This window comes from Xyrauchen texanus, chromosome 29 (assembly GCF_025860055.1).
Source record: "Xyrauchen texanus isolate HMW12.3.18 chromosome 29, RBS_HiC_50CHRs, whole genome shotgun sequence".
Lineage (NCBI taxonomy): Eukaryota > Metazoa > Chordata > Actinopteri > Cypriniformes > Catostomidae > Xyrauchen > Xyrauchen texanus.
The window spans coordinates 14398411-14417805 of NC_068304.1; the positions used below are offsets into that span (position 1 = coordinate 14398411).

The window sequence follows — 19395 nt, forward strand, 5'->3', positions numbered from 1 at the left end:
CTTTTGAAGGGAAGGGATGTATTCTAGAATAAATATTAAAAATGCAATACAGTGGTCTATAAATATAATAATAATAATAATATATATTTTTAATTCTGGTTAGTATGTTTGTCTTGTTCATTGAACATAATGCTTCTTCAATGGAAACATTTTACGTTTTATGCAGTATTACCCATAACATTGCACATGAGATCATGACACTCTTTCCACTGCTTCTTAATTTATAAGATAGTTCTTCCTCCACTATCAGGTTTAGGGCTTAGAAACTAGGTTTAGGGCTAGGGGTCAGATATTAAGGTTATGATTTAATAATGGGACAAATAAAAAAGATCTTGACCTACATCCTTTTAAATAATTTATTTTAGGCAGCATTTATTATTTAAAGCAGCAAAAGACTTTGGAGAGTTATTCGATTAATTCAGTCGTTAGGGGTTAAGAAATTAGGAATATGGTTTACAGAAAGAAAAAAAACCTAACCCATCAGTTCTGTTAAACATCTGTGATATGCTCTCACTCAATAACATCCCATAAAACATGTATAGCCCTGGTAGGTCTCTACCCTGAATTATATCTTTTGACTATTTATAAACTCAGCAAAAAAGGAAACGTCCCTTTTTCAGGACACTGTATTTTAAAGATAATTTTGTAAAAATCCAAATAACTTTACAGATCTTTATTGTAAAGGGTTTAAACAAAGTTTTCTATGCTTGTTCAATGAACCATAAACAATTAATGATCATGCACCTGTGGAACGGTCATTAAGAAACAAACAGCTCATAGACGGTAGGCAATTATGGTCACAGTTATAAAAACTTAGGACACTAAAGAGACCTTTCTACTGACTCTGAAAAACACCAAAAGAAAGATACCCAGGGTCCCTGCTCATCTGCGTGAATATGCCTTATGCATACTGCATGGAGGCATGAGGACTGCAGATGTGGCCAGGGCAATAAATTGCAATGTTCGTACTGTGAGATGCCTAAGACAGCGCTACAGGGAGAGAGGAAAGACAGCTGATCATCCTCGCAGTGGCAGACCACATGTAACAACACCTGCACAGGATCGGTACATCTGAATATCACACTTGCTGGACAGGTACAGGATGCAACAACAACTGCCTGAGTTACACCAGGAACGCACAATCCCTCCATCAGTGCTCAGACTGTCCGCAATGGGCTGAGAGAGGCTGGATTGAGGGCTTGTAGGCCTGTTGTAAAGCAGGTCCTTACCAGACATCACCGCAACAGTGTCACCTATGGGCACAAACCCACCTTCGCTGGACCAGACAGGACTGGCAAAAAGTGCTCTTCAGTGACGAGTTGCAGTTTTGTCACACCAGGTTTGATGGTCGGACTCGTGTTTATCATCGAAGGAATGAGCGTTACACCGAGGCCTGTACTTAAGTGCGGTATCGATTTGGAGGTGGAGGGTCCATCATGGTCTGGGGCGGTGTGTCACAGCATCATCGGACTGAGCTTGTTGTCATTGCAGGCAATCTCAACGCTATGCGTTACAGGGAAGACATCCACCTCCCTCATGTGGTACCCTTCCTGCAGGCTCATTCTGACATGACCCTCCAGCATGACAAAGTCACCAGCCATACCTGCAAGACAGGAATGTCAGTGTTCTGCCATGGCCGGCGAAGAGCCCGGATCTCAATCCCTTTGAGCACGTCTGGGACCTGTTGGATCGGAGGGTGAGGGCTAGGGCCAATCCCCCCAGAAATGCCCAGGAAATTGCAAGTGCCTTGGTGGAAGTGTGGGGTAACATCCCACAGAAAGAACTGGCAATGCTCAGAGAGTATGGGCTGATGGTGAACACTGGTGTTCTGACACTGACTACTTATTCTATGTCCTATGGATTGTAAATTTAGAAAAATGAAAGTATAGGCCTAGCGCATCTGATCTTCCTTGGCCATCTCCCAATGTAGTTCTATTTGCCATGCTTAGCTTTTGAGATCAGGGTTGAGCTGGAATGCTCTGAGACTTCTGGAGGATGGTGGGCAATTGGGTTTTGACTCCAATGTCCCAGTTGGTAAATTTACAGAATTAAAAGTACAGGCTTAAAGTCTCCGATCTTCCCTACACAGTTTGCTATCCAAGTAGTACTTGACTACTGGACTTGACTTGACTACTATCCAAACCTGGCCCTGCTTAAAGAAATAGTTTACCCAACAAATAAAAATCTATCATTTACTCACTTTCTTTCTTCTTCAGAACACAAATGAAGATTTTTAGAAGAATATTTCAGCTCTGTATATTCATACAATGCACATGAATGGTTGCCAGAACTTTGAAGCTCCAGAAAGCACAAAGGCAGCATAAAGGTAATCCTTTGGTCTCCAGTGGTTAAATCCATGTCTATTGAAGCGATATAAGCATGGGTGAGAAAGAGTTCAATATTTAAGTCATTTTGTTTTACTAAATAGTCCCTTTTTTCCTTAAAAATGTTCTTTTGTTTGTTTGTGATTTGCATTTATGGTGCATATTGCCACCTACTGGTCAAGGCTGGTCAAAAGTGGAAATTTATAGGAAAAAGTACTTAAATATTTATCTGTTTCTCACCAACACTTATTTCACTTCTGAAGACAGGGATTCAACCACTGGAGTCATGTGGATTATATTTATGCTGCCTTTAGTTGCTTTTTTTTGGAGCTTCAAAATTCCTGGCCACCATTCACTTGCATTGTATAGACCCACAGAGCTGAAATATTCTTATACAAGTCTTAATCTATGTTCAACAATTGAACTATCCCTTTGAGCTACTGAAACCAAACTAGCCTTGAGTCCTTTGGCTGACCAAGAAAGCCAGGCATTTGACTTTGCTATTAATGCTAAATCTCTCAAATGTTAAGGTAAACAATGCAAAATATAGGTCTAGGGCACCTGAACCTCACAGGAGTTCTCCAATCCATTTGCTTCTGAAATCAGGCAAAATCTAGTATGCTCTGAGTCTTTTGGCTGATGTGAGGTTTTTGACACTGATGCTATTTATGACTTCATGACCTTTATAATGTGTATTCAAACAATGACGAGTAAAAGCTTATAGTAGGCATCTGCGATGAGGTAAGAAACCCATAATTAATTTCACCCAATGTAGATTCCAATAACGGAATTAACCAATAGGTGGCGCCAAAGTTTGTAGCATGCTGGGAAGAATTATAAGGCAAGTTTTTATTTTTTTTATGTACACTTAGGCCTACATTAGGCATTTGTAGGTAGTTTGCATGGGTGCAATTCAAGACTAATTAAGTTATGTTAAAGGTCTGAGTTTATTCTTGAAAACACTGCAAGAGTGCTTTCTTGATTGATTTCAAAATACACGTTGCCCAAATTCCCAAACTATTACTGAAACTCACAACAAAGACACATTTCTAAAATCTTTAAACACTATTCACCTGTTTTCAGATGTTCCAATGTGTTGAATATTCTTTACATGAAGCACAGATTTAACTATGTTCTCTGCAACAGGGGCGTCTGATTTGAAAACATCAGGGGCCGATACTTATTAGAATGATAAGCAATTAATGTAAAAATATTACCAAGCAAGTACAAAGATGTTAAAAATTCATGAAAAAAGAGCATGCCCATATCTTGTTACATTGTTTCATGCCTATTTAGCCTTCATTCAAGGTATTTTTCTAGCCTTTCATCATTCACCCATCAACTCACATGCCACGTTCACACAGCAGCAGAATACGGTTGTCAGACCTGTTGGGAGTGCCTATAACGATTCAGTTCACACACAGTTCGGTTATTTAAGAGAGTGACAGCCACATACTATAACCAAACTGGCAAATTTCAGGTCTCACTATTGCATTCTCTGCAAACCTGTGTTGTGAGAACGGAACCGCACTGGACAACCAGTTGTTAGTTACATGATGTACAGTGAGAGACAAGCTGCATTGTACAAGTGTGTGTCTTGTGTGTTTCATGTGGGGTTTTGTTTACTCACGGAGACAGGCTGAATTTGTCCTCCGAGGATTCAGCCGCTGTCTGATAAAAACTTGTGATATGCTGGGAAAGGGTGATGCGCGCAATTTGAAAAACGTAACCTCTCTTCCTCCTCAGTGCAGTTTATAAAGTTGGGGCTTTCTGTTAAAGAGGTTTCCTCTTCAGTGCTTAAACTAGATCATTTTAACTGAAACTGGGGTGCATACATTTTGTCATCTGCGCCGTGATAGCCCGATGTCTCACTTGCATAGGTAATCAGCTCTCTTATCCTACAGGTTGACGCGCGCGCTCCTGGAATCCAGTAGAATGAAGCAGAGCATATCACTTCACGTGCGCTAGGTGGTTCCGTGATGGCTCGCGCGAAAACCAGGTTTTAATCGCGCAGCGCAAATGTACTTTTCAGATAAGAGGTATATATAGCGCACGAACACGGGATGAATATCATTTAATCAACTCAACATATGGGCAGTTGATCTGCAATGGGCATTCGGCTGAAGCCTGGTTTTCGTGTGAGCGTGGCGCGCGCATCACAGTAATACCGGCGCACGTGAAGTGATCTGCTCTGGAGTTCCGAACAGAAATCATTCAGGCTCGTAGCGACGCCTTTACTTTTAACAATTTTAGCTTTTTTAATTAGACTTTTCTGTATGATCTCAGGACAGTTACACAACCTCGACATGTTTGCCTTTTGATACAAAATCTCAAAATGAGTTTTAATTCAGAAATGTAAAACATTTTCATCACAGAAGTGTATTCAGTTCATTGTATGAAATGCATTTGAATGTATTTTTATGAAAAACATTGATAGGTTTGGACAGAAAAGATAAATGAGCATCACATCAATGACCCATATATTAAATATGTTACAATTAACTGAATGTGAAATGGTTAATATTACTGATGTTTTTAAATAACTGTTTATTAACACAGACAAAAAATATATTCAATAAAACATGAATAAATGATTCTGAATTAGGTTTATATCTGTATTATAACCTAGTGAATCCTGCTTATCAACAGAAAAATTTCAAAAGTCAAAAATCACTGACATCGTTTTAAAATTGATGCAAATCTGGAACAGTAAACAATGCTTTAGTTACAGCACATATATTTTTTTTTCCTTTTTTTCTTTCTGGTTACAAATTATTATATACACAAAACATATAGTTAAACAGAAAAAAAAAAAAATACTTGTGTGGGTTTTGTTGCTCTGCCAGTGTAAGACTATAAGTATGTACATAACTACAAAAAAGTTTTTATTTGCTTTTTCAGTCGTATGTGTTTAAACCAGACCTTTCTAAAGCATCATGTGCTTCATAAAGTAAAGCAAAGCAACGCCATTATGTGTATGAATGTTTTAAAAACGGTTAAAAGTTCAGTCTTTAGTTCAGCCTGTGTTAAAGCATTCACGGGCATCTTGTGTGCAGCCTGATGTTTCTAAATCATCTGCATGTTCTAGTTGTTCATTCTGCCTCACACACCATCCTGGATTAAGAATCTTTGGTCTCCACAAGAATAACAAATAAAACAAGATAAAACACACACAATAACTTAATTAACACAACAGCCTCTTCAAAGACCACATTGATTTAAATGGCAACAAAATGTCACTGATTGCTTTGTAATAAAAAAATAACAGTAAATGAACACTAGTATACTACGAGATATTTCACTGCAGTACAAGGTGAGGTAAGCCCTGCACCTTCAGTCAAACAGCTCATGCTCCCAATCACATTCATTCTCTTTGATACTCACTCTCTCGCTTACATCACCACACTCTAACTCTGTTGCTCTCCCACTCACTCTCTCATGCTCTATCTGTGTTGTTTTAAAACACAAAATTTTAATTCTTTCACTCACACTTTTGTCATCTCAAACACATATTCATTTCTTTCTTCCACAGAATATGAAAGATATTTTGATTGAGATATGATGTCTGTTTGTCTATACATTGCAAGTGAAAAATTACCAAAACTTTGAAGCTCCAAAAAGCACATAAAGGCAGCACAAAAATAATTCATATTACTCCAGTGGATTAATCAATGTCTTCTAAAGCGATTCAATCAATTTTGGGTGAGAACAGACCAAAATGTAACTCCTTTTTCACCATAAATCTTGACATCAGCAGTCTCCTTGGCAATCTTTATTTCAAACTCGATTACACTTCCAATAGCGCATCTAGCGTGTCAAGCACTAGGAAGTGTAATCCTGCTTAAAATCATGATCGTGCCTAGAGACTGGAATGGCGAGATGTACAGCGAAATATTTGTGACATTTTGGTCTGTTCTCAACCAAAACCAACTGGATCACTTCAGAAGACATTGATTAAACCACTGGAGTCTTGTGGATTACTTTTATGCTACCTTTATGTGCTTTTTGGAGCTTAAAATTTTGGTCATTATTAACTTGCATTGTATAGACAAACAGACATCATATTTCCATTCAAATATCTTCATTCATATTCTGCAGAAGAAGAAAGTTTTATGCGTTTGAAATGACATAAGGGTGATTTTGGGCTGAACTGTTCCTTTAAGTCTCATGCTGAGGAGAGATGTGTTCCCACAATGAATAAGTGCAGACAAGGAAATCAATACATGATCTTTTTGTGGCTTTGGATAATGAATGGGGCGGGGTTTAAAATATAATAGCAAGGAATACTTTTCAAGGATCTCTAAGTTCTGCATATGATTTCTCATGTGTTGGAGTGTCTCTTTCACTTTGCATAGCAATTATTTGCTCTGCGATTGAAAAACATCTCATGGCCCATAAAGTGAGAAACTATTTGGAATATCTGACTTGCTCTGTAAAAGTCAATAAATACTAAGGGAATATATAATAAGGGAAGTGGGATCCACTTTATTTTAGGTGGCATTCCTACTATGTCCTTAACCATTTGATACAATGTACTTATTATGTACAAACATGTTGTTGCATTGTAATTACATTTAAAGTACTTGCATTTATTTACATTTGTAGTTACACTGTTAACTTTACCCCCAACCCCTACCCCAAAACCTAACTCTAACCACTTTTCCTAACCCTAACCCTACCCTTACTCCTAAACCTACCCATATCTCAATCTCAGTAGCAGCAAATGTGGTAATGTTGCAGAACAACATGTAGTTACACAGTAAATACATAGTTGTGTATGTACTTAATGTTAGTACATAGTAGTTAAGGCCACCTAATATAAAGTGTGAACGGGAAGGGTTCTAAGTAGTCATCGTGTTTGAGATGAACAACATATCTAAACATGTCTTTAATGGATGTTTCTTTCCAGTTATGCACATTCCTCTTGAATGTGCAGTACACACAGTATAAAGAGCGCTTTCTAACCTAAACGGACAAGAGTGTCTCTATGACTATATATATGAGAATATGGCTCTGTGTATATATATGTGTGCGTAAATATATTTGACCTACTCCTGATTGAGGGAGGTATTCATGGCAAGGTTACGGTGTAAATTTGGATTCTGACTGTGTCGATTGCGGCTTCTAACGGAGGAGAACTTAGTGTCACATCCTGGAACTTTGCACTTGTGGAGGAGGCGAAGGTGCACTGTTTTATAATGAGCCCTGAACGTGCCTTTGTTGCTGTAAACTTTCTGACACAAATGGCAGGTAATGGGTGAGGAGCTGTTGGACTGCTGGCTGAGGCACGGCAGAGATGTGGAAGCGTCAACACTCACTCCATCGCAACTCTCATCACTCTCCTCTAGAGGGAGCCCTTCCTCACTGCCCATATCTGAGTCCCAGGAAGATTGCACACTTCCTCTGGTACTCAGGTCTAATACGGCTTCATCCTCCACTGCGTCCTCTATTGGCTCATCTGCTCTTTCCAGTGATTTACTCATGGGGAACACAAGGCCTGTGCGGTTGCTCCCTTTAAAGATGACGGACATCTGGCTCAGGGACTCTTTGTGAGGGACGTCTGGATATTCTCTGCGTAGAGAAGATGTCCCTGAATGATCTTTGGTCAACAGCCTATGGTGTAGATTCAGGTTCGCACTGTGTCTAGAGAATAATAAAAAAAAAACGTTTGAAGACAAAACTCACATGTGTTTATTTCTAAATTATTCTTATTTTAATGTATTAAACCCATTTGAAAGGATAGTTCTCCAAAATTACAGTTCTCTCATTTAATCTCATTTGCTGTTTCAAAGTCATATTACTTTTTTTTTTTTCATTTGCAGAACACAAATTAAGGTATTTTTAAGAGGTACATTTATGAGGTCGTTTTGCCCATACGATACAAGTCAACAAGCGTCCAAAACATTCAAGTTTCAAAAAGTACAAAAGGCAGCATAAAACTAATCCATATACCTCAAGTTGTTTAATCCATGGCTTCTGAAGCGATACGATCAGTTTGGGTCAGACAAAGATTTAAGCCTTTATTCACTATAAATCTTGGCATCACTAGTCACACACTTCCATGCACTTGACGCATGTGCAAAGAACTGTACACGAACCAGACAGTGTTGCCAGGTTTGTGGTTTTCAAGACCAGTCGGGCTATTTTGAAAATTCAGAAACAAGTGATAAATATAGAGTCGTGTTTTTTTTGGGATACTTTTAAAATGTACCGTGGTGGCCAAAAGGTTGATGGTTAACACTTGAAAATAACAATGCAACATCTTACTGATGTATAATTATCCCATGATTAAGGACCTGGCAACCGCTTACAGTAACAAAGCATCACCATCTTGAAGCCTACACTGTTTTCCAGAATTATAGTGAATGTCAAGATTTGTAGTGAATAAGAACAAAAAATGTGTCTGTTTCTCACCCAAAGCAATCGCATTGCTTCAGGAGACTAGAAGTGGATTAAACCACTGGAGTCCTATAGATTACTTTTATGCTACTTTTATGTCTTTTTTGGGGATTGACAGTTTTGGACCCCATTGATTTATATTGTATGGGATAAAAACAAACATCATACATCCTTCAAAATACTTAGTTTTTATTCCACAGAAGAAACAATGTCATATGAGTTTGAGACGACATTAGGGTGAGTAAATGATGAGAGAATTATTATTTTTAATGGGAACTAAAACTTTAATATATAAAATAAATATATATTAATATATAGAAATTTATTTAATTTGACTTTAACCTTCACGCTAACCCCGATGCATTAAGGTAATATTCAGAGTTCAAAACAATTTAAGCTCAACTGACAGCATGTGTGGCATAATATTGATTACCACAAAAATTTATTCAGACTCGTCCCTACTTTTCTTTAAAAAGCGCAAAACTCGAGGTTACAGTGAGGAACTTCAAATGGAAGCAGATGGGGCCAATTTTTTGAGGGTTTAAAGGCAGAAATATGATGCTTATAATTTTATAAAAACACATTAATTCTTCCGTTAAACTTTCATATTATTTGAGCTGTAAAGTTGTTTTACAGTTGTAAAATTGGATACAACTTTACATAGAAAAGGATAGTAAGCCATTTAATCACAATAAAATCATGTTAACACACATAATGTTTACATCTTGTGGCTAAACTTTTAAAAACACTGTAAGCATTTTAATGTTTACGACTTGACCCCATTCATTTCCACTGTTAATGCCTCACATTTACCCAGATCGTTGCTTTATTTTAAAGCAAAGGAGGGCCAAGCCAAAATATTTTTTTGTAGTAATCAACATTATGCCACAAATGCTGTCAAATAAGCATAACTTATATTGAACCTGGAAAATTCCTTAACCACAATAAATATTATGGCATATTTTAATGCATTAAAAATTTATTAATTTCCCTTAACCCTAACTCTTACCGGTCCCTGCTGCGACGGGAGGGAAATGCAGCATTGCAGCCATCCACAGTGCACATGTGCATCTCCTTCAAGTGCACATTTCGATAATGCATTTTCACACTGTAAGGGTTTTTGAAAGTCTTATTGCAGATCTCACATGGGCGGGACACTTCTTCTCTATCGTCTGTGCATAAGGTCTCTGGGTCACTGCAGCCGTCGACACAGTATTCACTGTTGCTTACGATGTTTCTGTGCAATGTTAACTTGGTCGATCTGTGCCCTCTCTCCTCGCAGTTGTGGCTGCAGGGTTGGTCTGGCTGTGAACTGCATGGTGGCTCCTCACATTCTGAGGACTCCCGTTCTTTCTCACTGGAGCATTCTTTCTCCTTCTGTTTGGCGTTAAAGAGAAAGGAGAAGACGGCGAGATAATGTGACTGATCTCCAGCTCTGTGTTGTGTGAGTTGGGGCTCGATTGATTACGAACGTCACAGTCCACAGGTTCTCCATACGTTACACGTCCCATGCTGATGACATTGCACCTTTCTGTGTCAGTACAGGGGCTGAGGGGTGGCGTCTCCTCTTCTGTTGCCAACTCATCCTTTTCGATCTTGATGGGCATGCTGGACTTTCTAGACTTCTTCTTGGGCACCAGCTCCAAGCTGGTCTCCACATTACTGGCATTAACGGGCACAGACGAGGACAGCAGTGGGAGAGAGGGCAGGCTGCCAGGCGTATGAGCCAGTTCTGCTGGGGTCACCAGGCTTCTGTAAAACGGAAGTACAGGCTGAACGGTCTTAAGATTAGGAAAGAGGATTCCAGTCTGACTCATGCTGGAGAACGAGTTGTGCAGCTTGGGCTCGGAGTTGCGGATGATGAAACTCGAGACGGTCCTGCTCTCTGGGACAGATCCAAACTCCCTCTTTTCGTCCTCACAATCATCCTCCTGCCTTGGGCTCAGACCGCCCTGCAGGTCCCTGTCCCGACTGTTGCGGTTCATCGGCATGTGCAGCCGTGGGTTTGGATTAGCACTGTGTCTATTCCGACTGCGTAAAGAGCTGAACACCATGTTGCAGCCTTCGATGGTGCACTTGTGTTTGATCTTCAAATGAACAGCATTGTAGTGTATCTTCAGCGTGCCTTTGTCGTAGAAGGTTTTCTCGCAGGCACTGCAGAACACACGACCCTTCTTCATGGTACCAATCTTCTCTGAACACCTCATCTTGTTCTCAGGGGACATCTGTATGATTTCAGAGGTGATGGAGGGCGTACAGGGGGTGGAGGGAGAGGAGTCTCCACTCACGTTGAATTCCTCTGCTTCTATCTTTGTAGATTCTGCATCTAGCATCACATCAGGCCTTACAGGCCCCATGTTGAATGGAGAAGTGCTGTTGAGGCATAGTTCCGATGGCTTCTGTCTCGTTTGTGCCTCCTGGTGGCTGGATTCAGTGCTGGAGATCAGCAACGGCGCTGGAACAGAATTCAGCAGTTGCAGTGGCAGCATGAGGGCCATACTGTTCACTAGAGTCTCAAAATGATGTCCGTTACTACAGCTGGGCGTTTCTGTTTTAGTAGGCAGCCGCACTGAACGCTGCGTGCTGCTTTCGATGAAGCTGCGGATGTCGGAATTGGTTCTAGGACTTGGAACAACAACTGCCTGTCCTTCCTTATCCTGCAGAGCCATCAGCTCCACAATGGACTTTGTCTCTCCAAAACGCAGAAACTGCTGCAGCGTCACGATCTCCTCTTCAAAAGTCATTATGGCCCACCGATCCAATACTTTACCAGCCACATCCTTCATACACATACGCACAGAAAGAATACCGTTAGCATTATGAATTTTAACCCAACAAATTTGATGCACTTGGACCCTAAAATACACCATAACTTCTGACAGACTGACACTGTTACTAACTAACAAGTCATCCATAGATCTAATGCATGCAGACGTGAGAGGTCTAATTACTGCACCAGAGTGATTCATTCTGGAGTGTAATTTTTCTTCATTTAGTTGATGCGGGTTTCCCTGTCGGAGTGGGAAGGGAGGGGAGAGATCAGAGGGGAGTCATGTGAGTCTTTCAGTCCGCCTGTAATTACTCTTGAGTGCCAGCAGGCTTTGAAAGTCACGCAGCAGCTTCATGTTGTACCCAGAATAAATATTTCATCATACAGCATTCATTTGGAGGTCTGAAGAGGCTTTAACTTTACATTCTCCACAAGAGGAATTACCGTGAATTAAATTCAAGTACCTGAATACTTGATAAGCAAATACAGCCAAGAAATCTTGGTGGCCCAACACTGGGTCTTTGAGGAAAAAGTGACAAAATGAAATTACACATCTCACATTTAAGTATACTCCCAGCATGTGGGGTTTAGCTGGAACATAAATCAGTCGAGTGAACGGAGGAGATCGGCAGCTCACCTGCAGGACGTAACCACGAATATAGTCCTGTAGTGTCCAGTCCAGTGCATTTAAAATCTGAATGACCTCCTCCTGCTTAAGAACACTGAAGAGTCGGTCCAGAAGGATCTTTAGGCGCACTGGGATTGCCTGGGTCCCATAAAGCATCAGACTACAGATGTCAAACACCACGTTGGAGTGAACGATCTCCACCTGACTGCCCTGGTACATGTGATGAACTTTCAGTTTACTTAAAGCTGCAATTCAGCAAAACAGACAAATCAATATTTTGCAGTCGTGGGTTTAAGTGTGCAAATTGATTTTAAAAATGTAATAAGGATGCTGACATAAACATGTTGCATATGTATTTAAATTGTGTTAGAGCTAGTAATTAATGTTTGAATGACTACAGACAATAAAATGTACTTGTAATGTACATTTGTAAAATGTATTGTAAAATCTATGATTAAGAAATGTAGGAACAAAAATGATCTTGGGAGTCCATTTTTACGTCACATAGCTTTGATGTTACATTAAGGATAAAATAAATATCAGGAGCCAGATTACTGTAGAATAAACTGATTTTATTTCAAATATTATAATTAAATAGTTATGTTAAGCAGTGAGAAGAGGTTAACATGGAGACTAAAAGTGCAGAAGATAAAATAGGGGAAGAGAAAGAGAGAGAGAGAGAGAGAGAGAGAGAGAATGCAATTACAGTAAAGGACATTAAAAATATGGTTAAAAAATATTCCAAGCATCTTTGTGTGAATGTAATTTTGTATTAAAAGTGAAACTCACCATGGGTGACCCAGCCATGTCTGCAGTGCTCACAGAGTCGCCGCCTCAGTTTACCTGGTTTGAAACTGTCACAGTTGCAGTTCACCACCGTACAGCAAATAGCCTGTTCAAACACACACAACAATAATATCATTTAAAAAAACACTCAAACACAGATTTAGATGTTACACACTGTGTTCTGTATATGTTATGCTTTCACTTGTCATTTCCATTCCACACTCATCTCTCTCTCTCTCTCTCTCTCTCTCTCTCTCTCTCTATATATATATATATATGTGTGTGTGTGTGTATGAGTGTGTAGCAAGTTCAAAATGACTTAAAAAAAAAAAAACTATATATAAATGCATGTATATTATAAACACAGTGGGGACCAAAAGTCTAAGAGCACACTGGATTTTTTTTTTGGTTTTGTTTTTTTAAGAATTTCAACATTTGAGATGCAAAATCAAGATTATATATTTATGATTCTGTACTATTTATTGATCACCAATCAAAATTGTACATTGTAACATTGACCATGTTTACTTCTTTGTACAATCAGATTTCCTTGCTTCCATTGAAGCACACAAGATGCTCTTTGGAACATTCTCAAATCATGCTGGGAAAACATGGATCATCAGGTTCTGCTCATGCCAGATCGAGTACATACTGTCATTAAAGCAAATACAAAAACTTTCTTAAAATTCATGTACAAATTTGAATTGAACTTTTCACTATGTAATTTCAATAATAAAAGTAGACATTTAACTTCTAAATAACATAATTTGAAAGTTTGCATTAGATAAGTAAAGAATGCTAAATATATGCACGTTCACTTGTGGTCTCAGATATTTGGACCACAGTGCATAAACTCCGTACACTCACAAACATATACACACAGCTCAGCAGAGGTTCACACAGGTTTCATGTAATTTCGTCTTATTAATTATAGACACTTTAGTCTTAAAAATCTTGATCATCCATGATTCAAAATTACATTACGATAAAACAAGATAACAGCCAGAAAACATCAAAACTACTTCAAAGAAAAGGGCATTAAAGACCCAGTTCTATTCCTGCATGTAGTGCTGTTATTGTAGATTTGACCGAAAAGCACTATGCAACTCTCTGCCTCAGTAACTGATAATGCACACACACCTTTAAACCTCCAAATGTACGTACATTTACATTACAAGAGTCATTGTAGAGTAGAAGTCATCAGTCAAAATAACTAAATACATCAAATTTATTTGTAAAAAAATATTTTTGTAAATATTTATTAAATTGTTATTGTGTTTTTCAGGGAAAGCAATACCAGAAAAGGAAAAGTCAAGTCTAAACAAGAAATACAATACATTTTGATTAAAAATAATAATAATTAAATAAATAAATAAATAAGTATTACTTTATGGTTAATTACAGAAAGCCAACAGATTTAATTTTGAACACACAGCAGATTTCATGCAGTAGGACAGAACCTGAGACCTTTAAATGAAAACAGAATGACCTCTTCACACAAACATGAAATACAGTAATACAAACATGGTTTAAACACACACACACACACACACACACACACACATGCGCGCACACACGGCATTAGATTTTAAACATGCTAATAAATGCTTTCACAAGCAGTAAAATAATAAAGCTTAATGGCTGACGCTATGATTGTCAAGACTATTTTTTGTGTAGATTGTCATATTTTACAAATAATGACATTTCTAAAATTAATAAAAACCCATAAATATAGTTTGGATATAATAATTTATTTTATTCCATGAAAACAATGTATATTGCATTTGTGTGTCCTTCTTACAAATGCATTTTAAATAAATTACTTAAAATGTTAAGTTCATGAGTAAAATATTAACTGATATGTTATTACCTAAATTTCAGGCAGATGTTGCACACTGAACAAGTTTGTAGTTCTACCAGGACCATAAAGTTTAAGATTAGTTGACACATGAGTATTTGCAGAGAAAAGAAGCAGTCGTAAAATAACCTGCAACAGTTCCACTCCGACAGATCACACAGCACAGGCCTGTATCACCAAACAGCAGTGACAGATCAACACAAGCTTAATGAACACTGCACACAAACACACACACAAATCTTTCACGCCCCAAGGCCATTTACACCCGCCCAGAAATGGGGTCTCAGTCCCACTAAGGGACTCAAACACATCAGTGTTTGAACAAAGAGCGAGAGGTAACGAAGACCTCTTAAAACTGCCAGGAAATGAAATTGCTTTAGAGAAACTGAAAGAACTAAATCGTCTGCTGTTGTCTGTGTCTGCCAAACATCCCATTAACAAAAGTCTCCCATAGAGTCTGAATGTGTGTTAAGAGTTCAGAGGAAATGCTGACAGATTGAAAAAAGTGTTTTTAATATTCCATTTGTTTATTACACACACACACACACACACACACACACACACACACACACACACACACACACACACACACACACACACACACACACACACACACACACACAAACTGGTACTACTATCATTATGAAGACTCTCCATAAACATAATGAGTTTTATACTGTATGAACTATAGATTTTGTACCCTAACCCTCACAAACTTTCTGCATTTTTACATAAAAAAAAAAAAACCATTGTTTAGTATGTTTAAGCGATTTGAATTATGGAGACACTAGAAATGTCCTCATAAACCACATTAATAGCATAATACCCTTGTAATTACCAGTTTGTAACCTATAAAAACTTAAACCAACTCTCTCTCACACACACACACACACACACACACACACACACACACACACACACACACACACACACACACACACACACACACACACACACACACTCCATAGACTTTCATGCTTTTTATGAATTTTATACAGATATATTTCTATACGATAATTTCTATCCCCTAAACCTAACCCTCACAGAAACCTTTTTGCATTTTTACATTTTCAAAAAAAACATTGTTTAGTATGTTTAATCAGCCATTTCCCTGCTGGGCCCCACAATGTATGTGATCTCAGGTTTAACTATCCTTGTGGGGACATTTGGTCCCCACAATGTAGTATAAACATGTACACACACACACACACACACACACACACACACACACACACACACACACACACACACACACACACACACACACACACACACACACACACACATTATTAACGCTACAAAATAGTTTCTCCTGAAAGGTCTAGTAAGCAATTTGCTAAATTCATATAACACCATATTAACTTCATTCACAATGAATATTTACAACTATATTCACATTAATGAGAATCAATAATGTGAAGCATCATTTTGTATTGATTAAAAAAAGTTGTCAATTCAGTGTCCTCCCCACAAACACCACCACAGAGAAGCAATCTAACTGAATGACAAACCTTAAAACAATTATTGTTTTCCACTGTAACAATGTCTCTAAATAACTCACAATCCACCTCCATTGTTCCAGAATAATTTCTGTAGAGCCAGTAAAAGGAAAGAAACGCAAAAGAAAACTTCTCACCTCAGACATGTTGATCAGACTGAAGTTTGCAGCGTTTCCCAGCAGTTTGCCATTCCAACAGCTCCTGTCTGTACAAGTTCTACTGCGTGAGATCCATCACTCACCCACACAACACAACACACACTTTCTCTTGCTGCTCTGAGTGCACAGGCCTGTGCGAGTGTGTGAGCGCACTCTGTAGCGTCCAGGAGTGTGCTGGAAGTGGGCGCTGGGACTGGAATGAGACCCTCCCACTCGCCGTACTCTCTGCCTCTCACCTTAGGAGATCACTCACACACACACACACACACACGCACACACACGCACACACACACCCCTCCCCCATTGGGTGGCGGGCCAGGCTCCTCACAGCTGGCTGGATGAGGCCACGACATGCGTCTCTTACACAGATTTGATCAAAAGGAATCACAAAGGCTGGAGGCTCCTAATGCAGTCAGTCAGGAGAGACGCTGAACCTGAACACTCTCTCCAGCAGTTTGAGTAATGCATAAAATCAATGCAGCCCAGCACAAGACACTCCAGCACTGTGTGTGCACACACTTTAACAGCCCCGATCAATCTCAAAACGATGCCTTTTGCTCATCAGAATGTTTTTATTTGCAGTTATTCTGATTGTCTACTGAAAATACTGAAAAACCCCCACAAAGCTTTTATGAGATGACAACCTAACAGACATATGTTCTTTACAAAAAACACTTTCTTTCTGAATCGTTCCAACACTGAGAGTTAAAAGACTTAAGCTTCAACAATATGAAGGATTTTTCAATGAATCATTTAGTATCCCAAGAGCACTTGAATTAAAGAACATTTCAGTAAATCCATTGAAGAAAGTTTCTGGTAACTGTGCCTCTCTACATGGGTGTTTCTTCATCTGGGTTGATTTTCATCAAAACAAACAGATTTCATTATTTTGGATTTTTATATATAAGCATCTTAACTTATTTACAAACTCAGCTGTTAACTTTTCACTAGGCCTTCATTTATTTTATTATACTTTTTAAATGCTTTATATGTATAGATTTTACTGTGTTAGCCTTGACCCAGACTTTCAAAAGTAAACTATGAAAATCTATTATAAATATACAAAAGATCACATTTATAACTGTGTAATAAACATAAATCATTCCAGTAATTATTGTGTGAAAATTATTTCTATCCATTTTCCAAAAATTACAGCCATCCCACAGTTTTGCTTCATATCCACCACGCAAAACATTTTTGCCCTTAATAAAAAAAGTTTCAAAAGTTAGTGTACTTGTTAACCAAGTCGACAGAAGTGTCAGTGAAGAGCAGGCTAGAGATAAAATATGAGACAAGTGATGTTTGAAGAAAACAAAGCAAATTCAACGCAAATATCACTTGTAAGCAGAGTATTTTTATCTGCCATTATTTTCAATCAAGCAGTAATTTTACCAAATTATGCAAAAAGTGTAAACATAAGAATGAATTGTGTGTATTTAGGATACATAGAAGGTTAGCTATGAAATTAACCTGAAATCAAACACCACAGAATTCTATAACACACATTACAGAATTAGATATGGTGGAAATGACAATGTGCTGGGAATTTTCTCATCTTTCAGAAGAAATTACAAACATGTCATAAATCTCATGTGAAGTATGTATATACCCTGTCAGTGGACAAATTAAAAAATTAAATATGAAAAATGTTTTAACGAGACTTTACAATCTATAAATGCTAAAAGTGCCTGAAGTTGAAGAAACACCCATTCACGAAAATCTCTCATTGAAGTTTATACAGAACGTACCAAGCTGATGAGTTGACATTAAACTGAGGTTCATCAAAAACTCTGCACAATCACCTGGCATTTTAATACACCAATTACATAGCAGGTAAAAACATGCTGTGTTTAATTAATTACAGAGCCGGTTTTAACAGGTTTTTGCACTCCGACACAGATAGAGTGAGTGGCCATCTCCTCTCCATAACTACACATTTACAACAAGCAAAATGGCAGGAACTATTACTGTGTAACTAATGAAGCTTGAAATATTCAGTTAAATCTGTATTACTTACAGGAGATCAAAGCTTTATTTGTAAGAGGCAAATTTTATGAAGTCACACATGGGAAGCCCGCAGTCGTGCGGTGGGACCCAGAGGATGCTTATCAAATCAACATGCAGAAATTGGCTGGATTGCAGCGCTGCTGTTTGTAAGATTGCTTTTTTAAAGGCAGAATTACTTTTGCTGATCTTCTCCCTGAGGCTGTGGTCTGGAGTCGGCATAACGCTGAGCACTGGCTGATACTGACTGCTGACAGTGATCGCATGCAAACACGCATAACTTCATATACATATACTGCATATAGAGCTTTTTTAAAGTCAACTTCTATAAAATCAGCTAGCATCAATGGACCCATTAACATTTTGACATTACAACTTAAGAATCAGATGCCACAAAAGGGAATTGCAAAAATAAACATAAGCCGCATCCGAAATCACGTTCTGTCAGAGTAAGTACTGCTTTTGATGAAGGCTGCACTTCTAAGGCAGTTAAATAGTGCGTTGTAAAGAGAGTTGTTTTCAGCTGTTCAGGCTGTAATACAGTGAAGAAGAATGCATATTTTGTAAACTGAACCCCCAACCCAAAACCTAAACCTAACCATCAGTGTAGTAAAAATGTAATGTTAGAGGCAGGGACTAAAAACGGTTTAAGGAACAAAAATGAAAACCGAAAATGAACTGAAGTTTTTGCCGAACGAAACCGAAAAAGGGAACAAAGTTTGCAATTGTTCTGGAGTGTTATTTTTAAATGCTGGTAATCAGTTATAACAAGTTAATTTCGCTCCAATAATTTTTTCATGAAACCAAAGGCCAAAGGGTTTATCACTGTACATTTTTGGAACTTCACCAGTTCATGTTGCCCAAAAAATGAAACATGTGCTTTGATCCTGAAGGAAACTGCTTCAACACAACTTCAACACACGCTCCCCTACGAGAGCGAAAACCACACATTACAGCGACCACGAGGAG

At 38.4% G+C, this 19395-nt stretch overlaps 1 protein-coding gene across 1 annotated transcript; it reads right to left on the reverse strand.

Moving 5' to 3' along the window:
- Positions 1 to 6344: 6344 nt before the first annotated feature.
- On the reverse strand, positions 6345 to 16659 carry LOC127623154 (zinc finger protein basonuclin-1-like). The gene is given in 6 exon segments (XM_052097431.1): positions 6345 to 7967; positions 9733 to 10120; positions 10123 to 11503; positions 12131 to 12366; positions 12911 to 13013; positions 16402 to 16659. Coding segments are annotated over 6 exon segments (2712 nt in total). The 5' UTR covers positions 16411 to 16659; the 3' UTR covers positions 6345 to 7372.
- Between the last annotated feature and the right edge of the window lie 2736 nt (positions 16660 to 19395).